Source organism: Budorcas taxicolor, chromosome 20 (assembly GCF_023091745.1).
Source record: "Budorcas taxicolor isolate Tak-1 chromosome 20, Takin1.1, whole genome shotgun sequence".
Classification (NCBI taxonomy): Eukaryota; Metazoa; Chordata; class Mammalia; order Artiodactyla; family Bovidae; genus Budorcas; species Budorcas taxicolor.
This window is the reverse complement of record NC_068929.1, coordinates 32,007,928-32,021,848: the sequence shown is the minus strand read 5'-3', so window position 1 is coordinate 32,021,848 and position 13,921 is coordinate 32,007,928. Positions and strand designations below refer to the sequence as shown.

Here is a 13,921-nt window from a genome sequence, read left to right as displayed (position 1 = left end):
GACCACCCATTCCTAATTCTCCTAAAGAATACATAGTCACTGTCAGCATCAGAACTGAACTGATTAGGGGTCTGAGCCAGTTTGACAACTCTTGGGTACTCATAGTGATAAGGAAGCGCACTGAAGCTGAAGTATCCACAAAGAGGCAGAAGGTACCACCCATTTATGCATTCAGACAGTAAGCATTTTCGCCTCCCCGTTATATTCCAGGCACTGCACCAGGCACTGGGGATGCAGAACCAGGCGAGACATGCACTGCTCAGGGAAGCCGTCCCAACGGAGAAAAGATTAACAAGCCTGTCCTAGGGCACATGGCAGTACAGAGGCAGGGCAGCTACCTCGGCCCAAGTTGTCCTTAGGCAGAACAGAAAGTGAGGCTCAGAGCACTATCTCAGTTCTAAGCAAGACAACAGGATTGTAGCAGCTTTCTCTTGACTGACTGGCAAAAGGGTGGCATTTTAAAACAAGCCAAACAGATATCCATCCTTGACGGAGACCCTGGCACGTGCCAGTTGATTCTGCCAATTTTTCATGGACGGAAAGACCGAGCAGAGCAGAACGGGTGAGTCTCTGCAAGTGGAAGAAGTCTCTCAAAAGGGGATGTGTTTCCTAAAGGGCGCTCCAGAAGGGCTGAACTACTTCTATCTGGGAGAAAAAAGACCGGCAGTGTAGGCACGGGAGGGTGTACGTCTGGAGTCATTTCAAGGCTTTTTCCATCTTGCCTGATGTGACAACAAGGAAGGATTTGTTCGTTTTATTTATTTATTTCCCATATTGAACGATTTCGCTTTGCCCCTCTTCCCCCCTTCCAGCCACTCGGGTTTGGGTTTTCCATATGACTCATAATTCCTTCCGAAAGTGGAGTCGAATTCATAAAAGTGGTGGAAGCGCGAGGCGGGGGGGGGGGGGGGGGGCGGTGGGGGGTTGGGGGGGTGGGGGCGGGCTGGGAGCCCCAGGGAGTCTTCACTACCGACATTCCCACTCAGTCCCCGGCGCGAGCGGCCACCGGCCTGGGGAATCCAGCCTGCGCTCTGCCGGCGGGAATACTAGCGAAGCCCGGGCGGCCGGGACCGGGTGACTGGGCGGCGGGCGCTGGAGGGTCGGCGGCCGGCGGCGCTGCAGCAGCCTCGGCACGGCCGCCGCCGCCCGCGGGCGCGAGTGTGCGCGGGTGTGGAAGGCCGGCGTGCGGGCCGCGAGGGGTGTGAGCGCGTGAGGCGGAGCGGGGCTCGCCCCTCGCCCGCGCCCGCCGCGCGGCCGGTGATCGCTCTCCGGCCGTCTCCAGCACCCTCGGCCCCCCCACGGCCGTTGGTCTTGGCGGGGGGAGGGAGAAAGTGAGAGTCGGTGTCATCACCATCCATTGTCAGGAGGGGAAGAAATTGGAATCCAGCAGCGGCGAGCAGCAGCTGGGCGGTCACATCTGGGAATGCAAAGCCGACCTCCCCCCCTCCTCCTCCGCCACCACCGCCTCCTCTCTCACCCGGGATCACTTCCGAAACCACTTCGCCTTCAGCCCCTGCCTCGGCCAGAGGTTTCATTTTTAACTGAGTATTTACGAAAGCTGGAAGCGTGCGAGGGGGTGGGGTGGGGTGGAAAATAGCGGCTGCTTCTTTTCCAGGGATTTATTTAATGGGGATGTGTTCAAGGCAAGAGCGAATTCAGAAGGATATCGACGTCGTGATCCAGAAGTCCAGATCCGAGAAGGACTGCCTGTTTGCAGGTGAGTTCTCGCCTTTCCAGAGCCTCGGACCCAGCGCCAGGTTCCTCTGCCCGCCCGTCACCCCCTTGCCCAGTTTTCTGGCCGCGAGGTGTGTGGCTGAGGATGGGGGGTGGGTCGCACATCCCCATTCTGGGGTTCATTTGGCAACAGCTGCTGCAGCGGGAGCGGGAGCCAAAAGAGGGAGGGGGCAACAGCCTCTCTCCTCCCCTCCCCCCCGGCTGGGGCGGTCACCAGCTTTGGGGACAGAACCCTGGTGGCCCCGAGCAGGGGTCTAGGCAACGAGCCGTGCATGGTATTTTTAGTCCCCTGTGGACGCCTTGAGCGTCCGATCCCGCCTCCGGGGTTTCAGCAGCAGCGACCCAGGCGGCTGATAGGACCCGCCGGGTTTGCGCAATGGGCTGAGCGGCGGCAGCCAGGAATGGAGCCCGCTGCGCTGCGCGGCGCTGGCTGGCTGCGCCCGGCGCCTAGGCCCCCCCGGTGGGCAGCGTTGGCCCGATCTCCGGTCGCTTCGGCTCCCTCTAGTACCTCCGACTGGCAGTGTCATGCCCCGGAAAGATAAGAGATGCCCTAGGTCCCTAAGGCGCCCCGAGCCTCTGCCTGGGGGTCGTCTTTCGTCCATTTTGCTCCCCCTGGAGGGGGACAGGATTTTGCTCCCCCAGCCGAGAGCTCGGCGGGGGCCGCTTCCGGCCGCCCGGACCGGTAAATTCCCGCCGTTGCCATGGCACCCGGCACTTGTTGCGGGGGGCGGCCACGCGCGGCACCCGGCTCGGGGTGCGCAGCATCCCCTCCGGCACCGCTCGGAGAGGGCGACTCGGGGTTCTCCAGCTTTGGCCTCCCGCCCAGCCAGGCCTCCCCTTGGCTCCATCAAATAAATAAGGGGTCCGAGTCAGGACCAGGGTTAAAAATCCACTTCAGGGGGTAGCTTTTAACAAGACTTTTCGTTTCAGATTTCAGATACTCAGACTCCACCTTTACTTTCACCTACGTTGGCGGCCCCAAAAGGTATTTATGTGTATAGAGTTGCTTCATTTCCTGTTCACAAGCTGGTGTTTCCTTTGTTCTTAGCGTGTTCCGTGTTCGGGTGTTTTTTTCTTCTTCTCTTGTTGTTGTCGTTTAGCCACGTCCCAAGCCTAGGTCTCTCGATTTTAAATAGCAGAGGGGAAATAAATAGGTTTGATTGAAGTGTTTCTAAGATCATGCCACGGGCCAACAACAGAGCTCTCACACTCTTCGTGCAAATGTTCTGCTAGCTCTTGAGCCTTTAGGGATTGACACAGGCGAATGCAAAACCAGCATACTGGGCATAAAAGACAGAAGATATCACAGAATAGTTTGGTCACATGTGATTCTTCTGGTGAGCTGGGGCTGCACATTTCTATGTTTTTTGTAGGTTGACATAAACATGTAGTCTGCCAATTCTACATCTTTTTTTTTTTTTTTTTTTTCCTTTAAGGAGTCCTATTTTGGTTTTCATAGTTAGAAAGAATTTGGAAGTTGTATGTAGCTGGAATGTGTAAACTTTTTTCTTGAGGAGGAAGAATGAGAGATGCATACTTTAATACTAAGTTGTTAGAGATGTGAAGTAAGCCCAAATCCAATTTTGTGTTTACCACTTAGAGATGAAATTAAACCATAAAATATGCCTTGCTGTCTTCACTTGTTAAGGCAGAATTTTCCCCTGTTAGACCTTTGGGGACACAGTGGTTTAAAAGCAGTGGCCACATCTGAGAACTGTCAGAGATTTAGCTTTGCTGTTAGAACCGGACATTCAATAGCTTTTGATCATATTCCAAAATATCTTTTAGCTAATGGAAACATTTAGGAACATATAAATTGCAAAAGAAGCTTTCTTCTGTAAATACATTTTTAAAAAGCTTGGAATTAATATGAATCTTAAAAATACTTAGGATTTGTGTTGCAGTGTACATTTCAAAAAAGCTTGCCTTGAAATAGCTATCACATTTCCCATAGACACAGTGTACTTAAGTGTCAGGATTGGTATATTGATTTGATTTACTAGTTGAAAATAATAGCATATGTAGTATGGACTTTATTAAAATTACAGTATTTCTAAATTTTCTATAGTACTGTTGTTTTTGAATAAAAAGAATACATTAGAAGAGATTCAGGTAAATTAACACTGTTCTTACACTTACTATCTGAAGGATGCTGGTGTATGACTTATAATCTCTTGAATTGTTTTAATAGTTAAAATTATGCTATGTGGCCCACTGTAAACATTCCCCATGCTTCTGGGTTGATACCTGCTTGAGTTGTCTGTTTCACAATTGTGGTTCTCATGAGAGGTGTGGACTGGGAAAGCCCTGGGTAGGCTTTCAACTAATTAGCTTTATTATTAACAGTAAGATACTTGTTTTGGCCTCAGTTTACTTATCTGTACAAGAAGGGGATGAACCTTACAATTAATCACTAAGATCTGTTTGCACTAAGATTCTTTATCAGGAAATTACTGAACTAGTGTTAACACAGCAAGAGGTGGAGAAGTTATAACTGCCTCCAGGAGCAGGGCCTGGAGATTGGGATGGATAATTGCGATAACATCAGTTTTCAGTGTAGGAACAAACACCATGGCTGCTCTTAAAGTAAGAGATGTTTCCTTCTCTATGTTATCTTCCTAAAGGACAGTTTTTTCCTTGCTTCCTGATTTAAATAACGGTTCACTTGCATTTGTAATGTGGAACAGCTTGCTTTTTAAAGATTGTTGTGAATTGTTGATGTGATTGCTTCGTCCTTCCTAAAGCTTGCTCTATAAACCAATGTATAAAAGATTGTTTTAGTACTATAATAATAATACCTTTAATATTACCCCTTTATGGGTTTGTAGCTAATAGCAGAAAATAAATTTTCTGAAAGAAAAACAATTGTTTTCATGAACTACATTGTCTATATTAGAGTTTTATACTTGTTATGTATTTCTGATTGCTGTGTGTCAATCAGGCATTTAAAAATGAAATAATCCTTTGATTTAAAATGCTTATCAACTTACTATATTCAGTTGATAGTGTCATTTTGGATTGTTGTTGTTCAGTCCCTAAGTCGTGTCCAATTCTTTATGACCCCATGGACTGCCAGGCTTCCCTGTCCTTCACTATCAAACTCATGTCCATTGAGTTGGTGATGCCATCCAGCCATCTCTCATCCTCTGTCACCCCTGTCTCTTCCTGCCTTCAGTATTTCCCAGCATCAAGGTTTTTTTCCAGTGAGTTGGCTCTTCACATTAGGTGGCCAGAGTATTAGAGCTCCAACTTTAGCACGAGTCCTTCCAATGAGTATTCAGGGGTGATTCCCTTTGGATTGACTGGTTTGATCTCCTTGCTGTCCAAGAGACTCTCAAGAGTCTTCTCCAGCGCCACAATGTGAAAGCATCAGTCCCTCGGTGCTCAGTCATTTCGTGTAAGCTAGACTCATTTTCCTGATTAAAGGAAGGTGGAGATCTTCTGGAGAGATAGATCGAGTTTATCTTGAATTATATTGTGCTATCATTTCATCTAAACCATTGAAAACATTTATGTTCAAGAAATGATTTCAAGAATAATTTTCAATTCAGGTTGTATATAAAACTTAATCTGCTGTTTCCTCTCTGACACTCTCCAAGAATAGTTACACTTTGTTTTGAGGCAGAAGTTGATTTTATGTATTACTCTTGAAAAAAGAAATAATACTGAAAATTTTTTTCACGTAATTTGTGTGTGTGTGTTTCTGTAGATAAGAGGACATGCCAAGAGGCCAGTGTGTCAGGGCTGGCCATCGGCCTAGTTGGTTGGCCTTTCATTTAGAGGTTGTGCGAGGGGCAGGGTGCCTCTTACATTTGCCCTTCTGTCTGCGTGGACTTCAGGTGAGGTTTGAAGGGGAGCAGATAGTCAGCTGGAAGACTAGGTTCGCTTGGTTTTCCCTCGTGGGAGGGTTCATGGAATTATTATTATTCCCAGCTTTGTATTTGGAAACTTGAGGCTCAGGGAGTTTAGAGAACCGGCTCAGATTTGCTCAGTTAATGATGGAGCTTCCAGGGAAAGCCTGTTCTGTCACACTTCTGAGACCTGTCCTCCTTTCTGTACACTAGTGTTCCCAGCTTCTTTGAGCAATCTCTTGAGGCTCTTGAACATCAAAAAAATGATGTAGACGTTTCCCTGAGAGTTGTAGTTTTCGCATCATTTGATTGACAAATAATGAGAAAAGAAGTGTTAAATGTTAAGAATTGATTATTAATACAATCTACATATGCTTGAAAACTTGGGATATATATATTATCGGGCAAGGTTAATTCATTGTAGCACTGATCCTGACAATGCTTCTGATCCTGGCCTCCTGGGAAGAACTCCACAGTCGTCAGTAGTCCTGGGCCTGCTGTAGGCTCCTCCTGAATGCTGCCTCGCAATTTCATGGGTATGCTAAAATCTATAAACCAGGAGCCTCAATTGTATACAGTTTGTAAGCCGATGCAAATTCATTCCTTCCCTATACTTTGTCATGCTGTTTGTTTACTTTTTTCTTTCTCCCTTATTGGTTGGCAGTAAACTTAAGACCACAGAGATTTGGGGCTCTTGTCCTTTACCTCGCTTGCAGTCAGTTATACAGTCAGTGGTAGAAGAAACAGAAGGGGCCAAGTGAGTGGTGACGGCTACTGAGAGGCTGGGGAAGCAGGCTGAGTACTTGGGCCAGAGGTTAAAGATAGAGAGTAGGAGGAGCCCGGAAGGAGCCTGGTCACAGACTCCGGTAGGATTCCCTGACTGAGCTTTCAGCAAGGAAGGTACTGTGAAGACATACCTGAGGTTTTAAGTGTTGATTGTTTAAAAAAAAAATGGAAAAAGAGATAAGTAAAAAATAAAATAAAAATAAAAACCACATGATTTCTCCATCTTCTATTAACATTAGAATTTATTCTCTCAGAATTTTTCTGCGTTTGTCTGCATATAAAATGTACACATCCAAAGACTGTTATTATCCTCTCGAGACCTCACTGTTTTTCACCCAAGAATATAACATTAATGCCTATCTTTTAGAAAGGATATGAGAGTAAGAAATGCTTATTGAATTAGGAATTTTCCAATATAGGAGTGTGCATGATAAGAAATCTAATATTTATATTACAAATTATTAATAAATTAGAAATTTGATGTTTGGTGCAATGTTCAGAGTTGCCTATGAGTTTACACCCTTTATTGTGTGTCCACAGCTTTACTTTTTTGAAGTAAGTAATTTTATTTTTGGCTGTGCTGGGTGTACATTACTTTGCCTAGACTTTCTCTAGCTGCAGTGAGCGTGGGGCCATGCATCCTTGAGGTGCACAGGTTTCTCACTGCGTGGCTTCTCTTGTCGTGAACAGGCTCTAGGCGCAGAGACTTCAGTAGCTGTAGCATGCGGCCTCAGGAGTTGTGACTGCTGGGCTCTAGAGTGCACTGGGCTTTGTTGCTCTGCAGCATGTGGGATCCTCCTGGGCCAGGGATCACACGGGTGTCCCCTTCATTGGCAGGTAGATTCTTATCCACTGCCCCATCAGGGAAGTAAGTCCCAGATTGACAGGTCTTCTGGCTGGTGGAAAACAATTTCCTAACCCAAATGACCAGGTGTAGGGATGGATACTCAGATAGCTCAAAAAGCCCCTAATCTGGTGATGTCACTCAGGAATGGAATTTCTTATGAATCCAGAAGTTGCTTACTCAGGTTATAAGCCCTATTCTCTGACCTGTTCAAATGTTTCCAGAAGACAGATAGTGCAGTTTTTTAGGATAATAGAGAGTTATGGGGGCTGTGGTACACTGGAGAGTTTGTTTTTTTCAGAGTATTTAATTCAGTTAGAAAAATCGACACCACTCTGGTGGTCGACCACATCTTCTGGGGATCCTAATCTGCTGGGGCTCCCATTGCACAGTCATTTACTCATGGGATGCTATGGAAAGAGGCAATCCAGTTGACTGCTAAAGTGCATTTGTTTTCTTTTGAGTTCCCTAGAAGGAGGTGCGTATGTGTGTGCAGGAGTTGGGGAACTGAGAGGATGGAGAAATAATTCCAGCATTTCCAAAAAGATTCATCAATTTTCAGTATGCAAGAAGTACATGTTCATTCTAAAATTTTGAAATATGTAGTTACTTTGAAACCTTCAAGAGCTCCTGAAGGTGTCAGAATGAAAAGAATGATCATTAAAAAAAAATTAGAATGCTTCTCTTACCCATGGGGACCTATTTTTCATAATTTTTGGTTATATCGATTATTACCCAAAATGATATCTTTTTTAAAAGTGTGTTTGCTGGTGCCCTGGGAACCTGCCTTGGAGGTTTGGTGTGACTGGTGGAAGGGAGTGTGAAGGAAGCTGAGTGAGTGAGAGCCAGGCTTTCACATCCCTTTGTAAATTACAGCTGCTCTATCTAGCTCTTTCTGTTCTGGTATAACATTTTCTTTGAAAAATGTTTCATTGGTAAATGAGTTTTAAAACCATTGACCTAAAGTAACCACCAACTTAACTCAAGTTTATTATAGCTTATATATTAAAAAATTTAAACTCCATTTATTTCATGGATTAAAATAATACTGCTAATGATATTTATTGGGCACGGTCTCTGTAAGCTTTTTCGCCTACCTTACATCCTGTATTTGCAACAAAGAAGACCAATAGGTATTTTGTCAGCTGTTGTACATTTTATAGCTAAAGAAACTGTTGGGTAGTTTAAATAGTTTATGGTTAGTAAGAAGCTGAATAGGGATATACTACCCACTCCAGTACTCTTGCCTGGAGACTCCCAGGGACGGAGGAGCCTTGTAGGCTGCCATCTGCAGGGTCGCACAGAGTTGGACACGACTGAAGTGACTTAGCAGCAGCAGCAGCAGTGTAAGTCAATGTTTTTGTGAGGTTTTAAGGGGCATGGGTTGAACTGGCGTGACTAGAATAGTTGGGAATGTTTGAGCCTGGGCAGGGATTGCTTTTGCTGGTGGAATGTCTGCCAGGGGCAGTACTGAAAATCTGTTGCTTGACAGGGCAAGTGCCCGAGCCCAGTGCTAAGCAGTAATGGTAGGAAACTTATCTACATAGACTGTGGAATTCTTGTGCAAATATTGGGCCCATCCATTTAAATTCCCGATCATCTCTTTCTGCAGCATTGGGGAAAAAAGGGAAAAATAAGGCATAAAAGTGAAGTTTCATCAGTCTGAAAAATATTTTGTAATTCTCTGCACACATTTGCTCTTGGATGGGTTGTGCTGTAGTAGATAAGTGTTGCTCTAAGACAGCTGTCACTGACTTAGTATGGAATTTTAATCAAGTTATTGATATGTAACCTTTCTGTTTTTCATTCTCTAATTTTCTGCAATCCTGTCTCCCATGTGCCCCCAGGAAAGACTAATCAAAATATGTTTTTATTAATAAGACTTGTCATTCTTGTGTGATTGTGATTATACTTCAGGTTTTCTGTTCAGTTATCTCACTTCATTGCTGAGCAGTTCAATCCAACACATGGAAACATTTCCTCATTTGAAGAAGCTTCTCTTCCCAGCCTTTCCCTGGTCAGCTTCACATCATTTGAGCCTGGTGTGGGGAACCTCAGTCTCAGGTTTCATGTATCACACCTTCTTCTTCACCTTCTAAGCTCCACCAGCTCTTACTTTGAAACCATTGTTGGCACCTTCATCACTCCCCATGTCTACACTTGGTCTGGGTCCTGATAACCTTGATTTAGGTCAGTCCCTTTTAACCAAGTGACTTAAAATACTCGATTAACAGCTGCTCACCCATCCAGTTCATTTATACCTGAACTCTTTAGGTATTTATTTAATCAAAGCACTTACCTGCTCAGAAGCTTTCAAATGCAACCAAGATTTTCTCCAGATTAAATTTAATTCTCATTCTTGACTTTCAGGAGCCACCTTTCCCATCCATTCATATATATTTCTTAGCCTTCCAAATGCTAACTCACTGCTGTTTATTTATTGACCTCATCTCTCTAATTAGCAACAGTTTGTATCAACTTAGTGCATTAAGCATATACGGCTTTTCAAGGTTTATTGATAGATAACATCTGTGTTGCATAATATTCTTGGTTTGGCTATCAAGATCATGGTTTTTATTATCACAAAGACTGATTGATTTCATCTTTCCTTTGACCACAAGTGGCATCTCTGTGAAAATATGTAATGTGTTCACACAGAAGAGGATAGAGGGAGACGCCGAGTGGAACAAGTTGAGATTGAGAAGACAAAAATGAAACCTGAGGAGGGTGGGTGGGATGAGAAAATAAACAGATCAGTCCGTATCCGTTACTGAATAACAACAACAGCTGATCTCAGTTGTAGTTTATCTGCATTTTGGTGACATCCGGTTTGTGGCTGATACCTTCTTGGTATTAAATGGAGGATGCAAATGATTCAGTGGTAAATTTAAAAGGAAGACATTCACATAAGCCTTTGAGCAGTCAGATAATTTTTCCTTATACTGAAATTAGCAACCAAGATAGCTTCTTTCTGAACATTTTGAAATGTAGGTTGGAAAGACCTTCCCAATGGCCTGAAAGTGTTCTTAGGATTTGTTAACCAATTCTGAAGTGCTGTAGTTATTTGCATTTTCATCACTGTTTTGTTTAAAACACAAGTACAGGTTGTTATTAGCCAAGATTTAGTTGTAAAATATTCACTGTGAAGTAGAGAATTGAGCCAGAGACTAATATAACTAGTTTACATTTGCTAGACTTTCATATCTATGCAGAAAAAAAGATCAGGCAAAATTGGAAAACAACAGACCAAAATACTATTAAGGATAGAGCTGTATAAAAGAAACAATGGTAAGTTGAATAAAATAAGTCACACACATAAAATCAGTACTTTGTTTAGCAACTAGAACTCGTTTTAGCAGAGTGCCCAGGGTATAGTATTTCCTAATATTTCTTAAATGATAATAATATTTTTCCTATGTGATAGCATTTCCCAAACTGTTTAATTAGCTGTTAGATATGTAGCCAAATATGTCTGGGAAATGCTTAGTTAAACAATATTAAAAAATTTTAATGGTTGTCTTCTTAGAGGCTTTTATATATTAATGTGCATTATGCATACCCAAGAGGTGAATTAACTATTCAGGGTTTTTCAGACTTATTTGATTACAGATCTGGAACATCTCAAGAGAGCTGTTTTGTGGAAAACACTTTGGCAAACTCTGAGTCCTATTCATTCAAAAGTTTTTGAGTAAACAACAGTATAATATAAATGGAAATTGCCAATTCACACTGAGCCCCGACGAATTTATTTGCAGTCATTTTTACAGAACTTGCTTTATGACAGGGAAAGTCTTAGTTAGAGGCACTTGGCATTTCGTGCCACCAACATTTCTGCATGAGGACTTCTTTTTCTGGGTTGCTCACTCTCTGCTCAGTTGTATTGAAGTCATTTATGATGAGAGCTCTCATCTATTCTTCTTTTTGAAAGCACTGAAGTTAGCAGGGCCCTCTCTGGCACATGATTAGAAGTCAGCCTTTTAAGGATGTGTTAGAGATAGATAATGATGCTGTGTAGCAGAAGGACTCGTTATGTCCTCTAAAATTCTGCCACTTTGACTGCAGTAGAGCTTCTTAGTGAGCCATCTTTGATGGAATATATATTTTGGGAGAAGTTGGTGGTGAGAGAAGACTAGAATTTATCTAAATGTTTCATTTCTTTGACAAATTACATTTAATAAATCAATGAAGGTATCTATTTTGTAAAATCATTTTCCTCCCAGTGACCACATGAGAAAATTACTTGAAGGAGTTTTCAAACATTTCTCAGAATTTTTTCAACACTAGGCTGGAAATAAACTCTCTCTTCTTTAAAGAGCAACAGTCATTAAACTTTAGGCAGCCCCACATTACTTTGGGCCTCCCAGGTGGCGCTTGTGGTAAAGAATCCACCTGCCAATTTAGGAGATGCCTGAGACAAGGATTCAATCCCTGGATCAGGACAATCTGCTGGAGGAGGGCATGGCAACCCACTCCAGTATTCTTGCTTGTAGAATCCCATGGATACAAGAGCCTGGCAAGCTACAGTCCATAGGGTTGCAAAGAGTTGGACACAATTGAAATGACTTAGCACGCACACATGTTACTTGTGGTAACATCTGTGTGGAGAATGAATTGTCTGCTTTAAAGTGCACTCCTGGGGACAGAGGGTCAGGTCTGTGTTCAAAGTGATTCATGTTAACATTTGATGTTTTTTTTTCTGTACTAACTGCTGTTGTGATTCAGTGGAACCTCACACATACTGAGAATCTAGTTAGTTCTAGGTTTCTCATTTGGAAGTTAGTGTGTAAAATGTTAACATTGAATTTGTAATTGTGATGATACGTTTATTCACCTACATGTATTCGTATCGGTGATTTTCTTCAGAACAAAGTCATCCATATTAGCATGTGGGAGACCTCAGCAGAAGGCTAAAATCTGCTTCCTGGATAAAAGCTGGTGCAGTCATCCTTTCTCATTAAAATGCACCACAGCTAGATATGCAGTAGGAAAAAAACCAGGCCCTCCAGCTGAAAAGCAGTCATCGCTTTATTATTACTACAGAGTTTGATATGATGTCTGTAGTGATTGGTGGTGGTGGTTTAGTTGCTTTGTCCTGTCTGACTCTTGCTACCCCATGGACTATAGCCCGCCAGGCTCCTCTGTCCATGGGATTTCCTAGGCAGAAATACTGGAGTGGGTTGCCATTTCATTTTTAGCTAACGAAGAAAGATGTTTGAATAGTTCAGTGAGAGCCGCATTCTTTCTTGATTCTTCTTGGATCAGCCGATCCTTCTGGGAAAACCAGAAGGTGAATTCAGTGAGTTTTGATTAAGTGATTTCGATCAGAGTTGCATATTCTTCACTGAATTTATCCCCCTACTGATGAACCTTTTGCCAAGAAAGCTTTTAAACTTAATTTTTTGAAATCATACTAGTTTGATTTCATTTGAGCTTTCTGTGTTGACTTCTTATGTCATTAATTTAAAATTTCCAGTATCCTCAATTCTTGATGTCCAGTATATACAAAATTCTTTCTAGCTGTAAGTAATTGATAGGGAAAAATCTACTTAAGGCAGTAGTTTCATAAAAGAGTTTTTTAAAAAGAAATGTTGACATTTTTCAGTCTTTGGATTATTCTGGGACATGTTACATTTCAAATGCACTTTGAAATCAGAATTCAGGTGCTTCATACTTCCCAGCTATTAGAACGGCCAAAATCCAGATCACTGAAAGCACCAAATGCTGCTGGAGATGTGGAGCAATAGGAATTTCTGGTGGGAACGCCAAGTGTAGGTCCAACTACTTTGGAAGACTGTTTAGATAGATAGTTTCTTGTAAAACTAAACCTACTCTGACCTGTGATTCAGCAGTCACACTCCCTGGTAGTTACCCAAAAGATTTGAAAAATGAATGTCCACATGAAAATCTGCATATGATGTTTGCAGCAATTTTACTCAAAGCGGTCAAATCCTGGATATAACCAACATGTCCTTCAGATGGTGGATGGATAAGTAAACCGTGGCGTATCCAGATGTGGATTGTTTTTCAGTGCTAAACAGAAATGAGCTATCAGGCCATAAAAAGACATGAAGTGAAGTTGCTCAGTCATGTCTGACTCTTTGTGACCCCATATACTGTAGCCTACCAGGCTTCTCTGTCTAAGGGATTTTCCAGGCAAGAATACTAGAGTGGGTTGCTATTTCCTTCTCCAGGAGATCTTCCCGACCCGGAAACTGAACCCAGGTCTCCTGCATTATAGGCAGATGCTTTACCGTCTGAACCACCAGGGAGGTCCAAAAAAAAAAAAAAGATGCGGAGGAAACAAGTGCATTCTACTAAGTAAAAAAAGCCAATCTGAAGGGCTGCATACTATGTGGTTCCAACTATATGACATTCTGGAAGAGACAAAACTGTGGAGATAGTAAAAGGATCAGTGGTTGCCGGGAGTTAAAGGAGAAGGAATGGCTAAATAGGTAGAGAGTTTTTAGGATATTGAAACTGTTCCATGTAATACTATATGGGTGGATATATGTCATTGTGCATTTTTGTAAATCCATAAAATGTACAACATGAAGAGTGAACCCTAAAACTGTAGAGTCTGGATAATATTGATATGTAGTATACGTTCCTCATTAGTAATAAATGTACTGCCCTGGTGGGGAATGTTGGTAATGGGAGAGGCGGTGCTTGTGTTGAGTGTCAAGAGTATGTTTGGACTTCCCTGGTG

The 13,921-nt window shown here is 43.0% G+C and overlaps 1 protein-coding gene across 1 annotated transcript in view; it reads left to right on the top strand.

Moving 5' to 3' along the window:
• Window positions 1–1,423: 1,423 nt before the first annotated feature.
• The window catches only part of PARP8 (poly(ADP-ribose) polymerase family member 8), a 185,668-nt gene continuing 173,170 nt past the window's right edge, over window positions 1,424–13,921 (top strand). Inside the window, 4 exon segments of the mRNA XM_052659163.1 lie at window positions 1,424–1,436; window positions 1,439–1,528; window positions 1,616–1,717; window positions 2,665–2,719. Of these exon segments, the coding sequence (XP_052515123.1) occupies window positions 1,424–1,436; window positions 1,439–1,528; window positions 1,616–1,717; window positions 2,665–2,719 (260 nt within the window).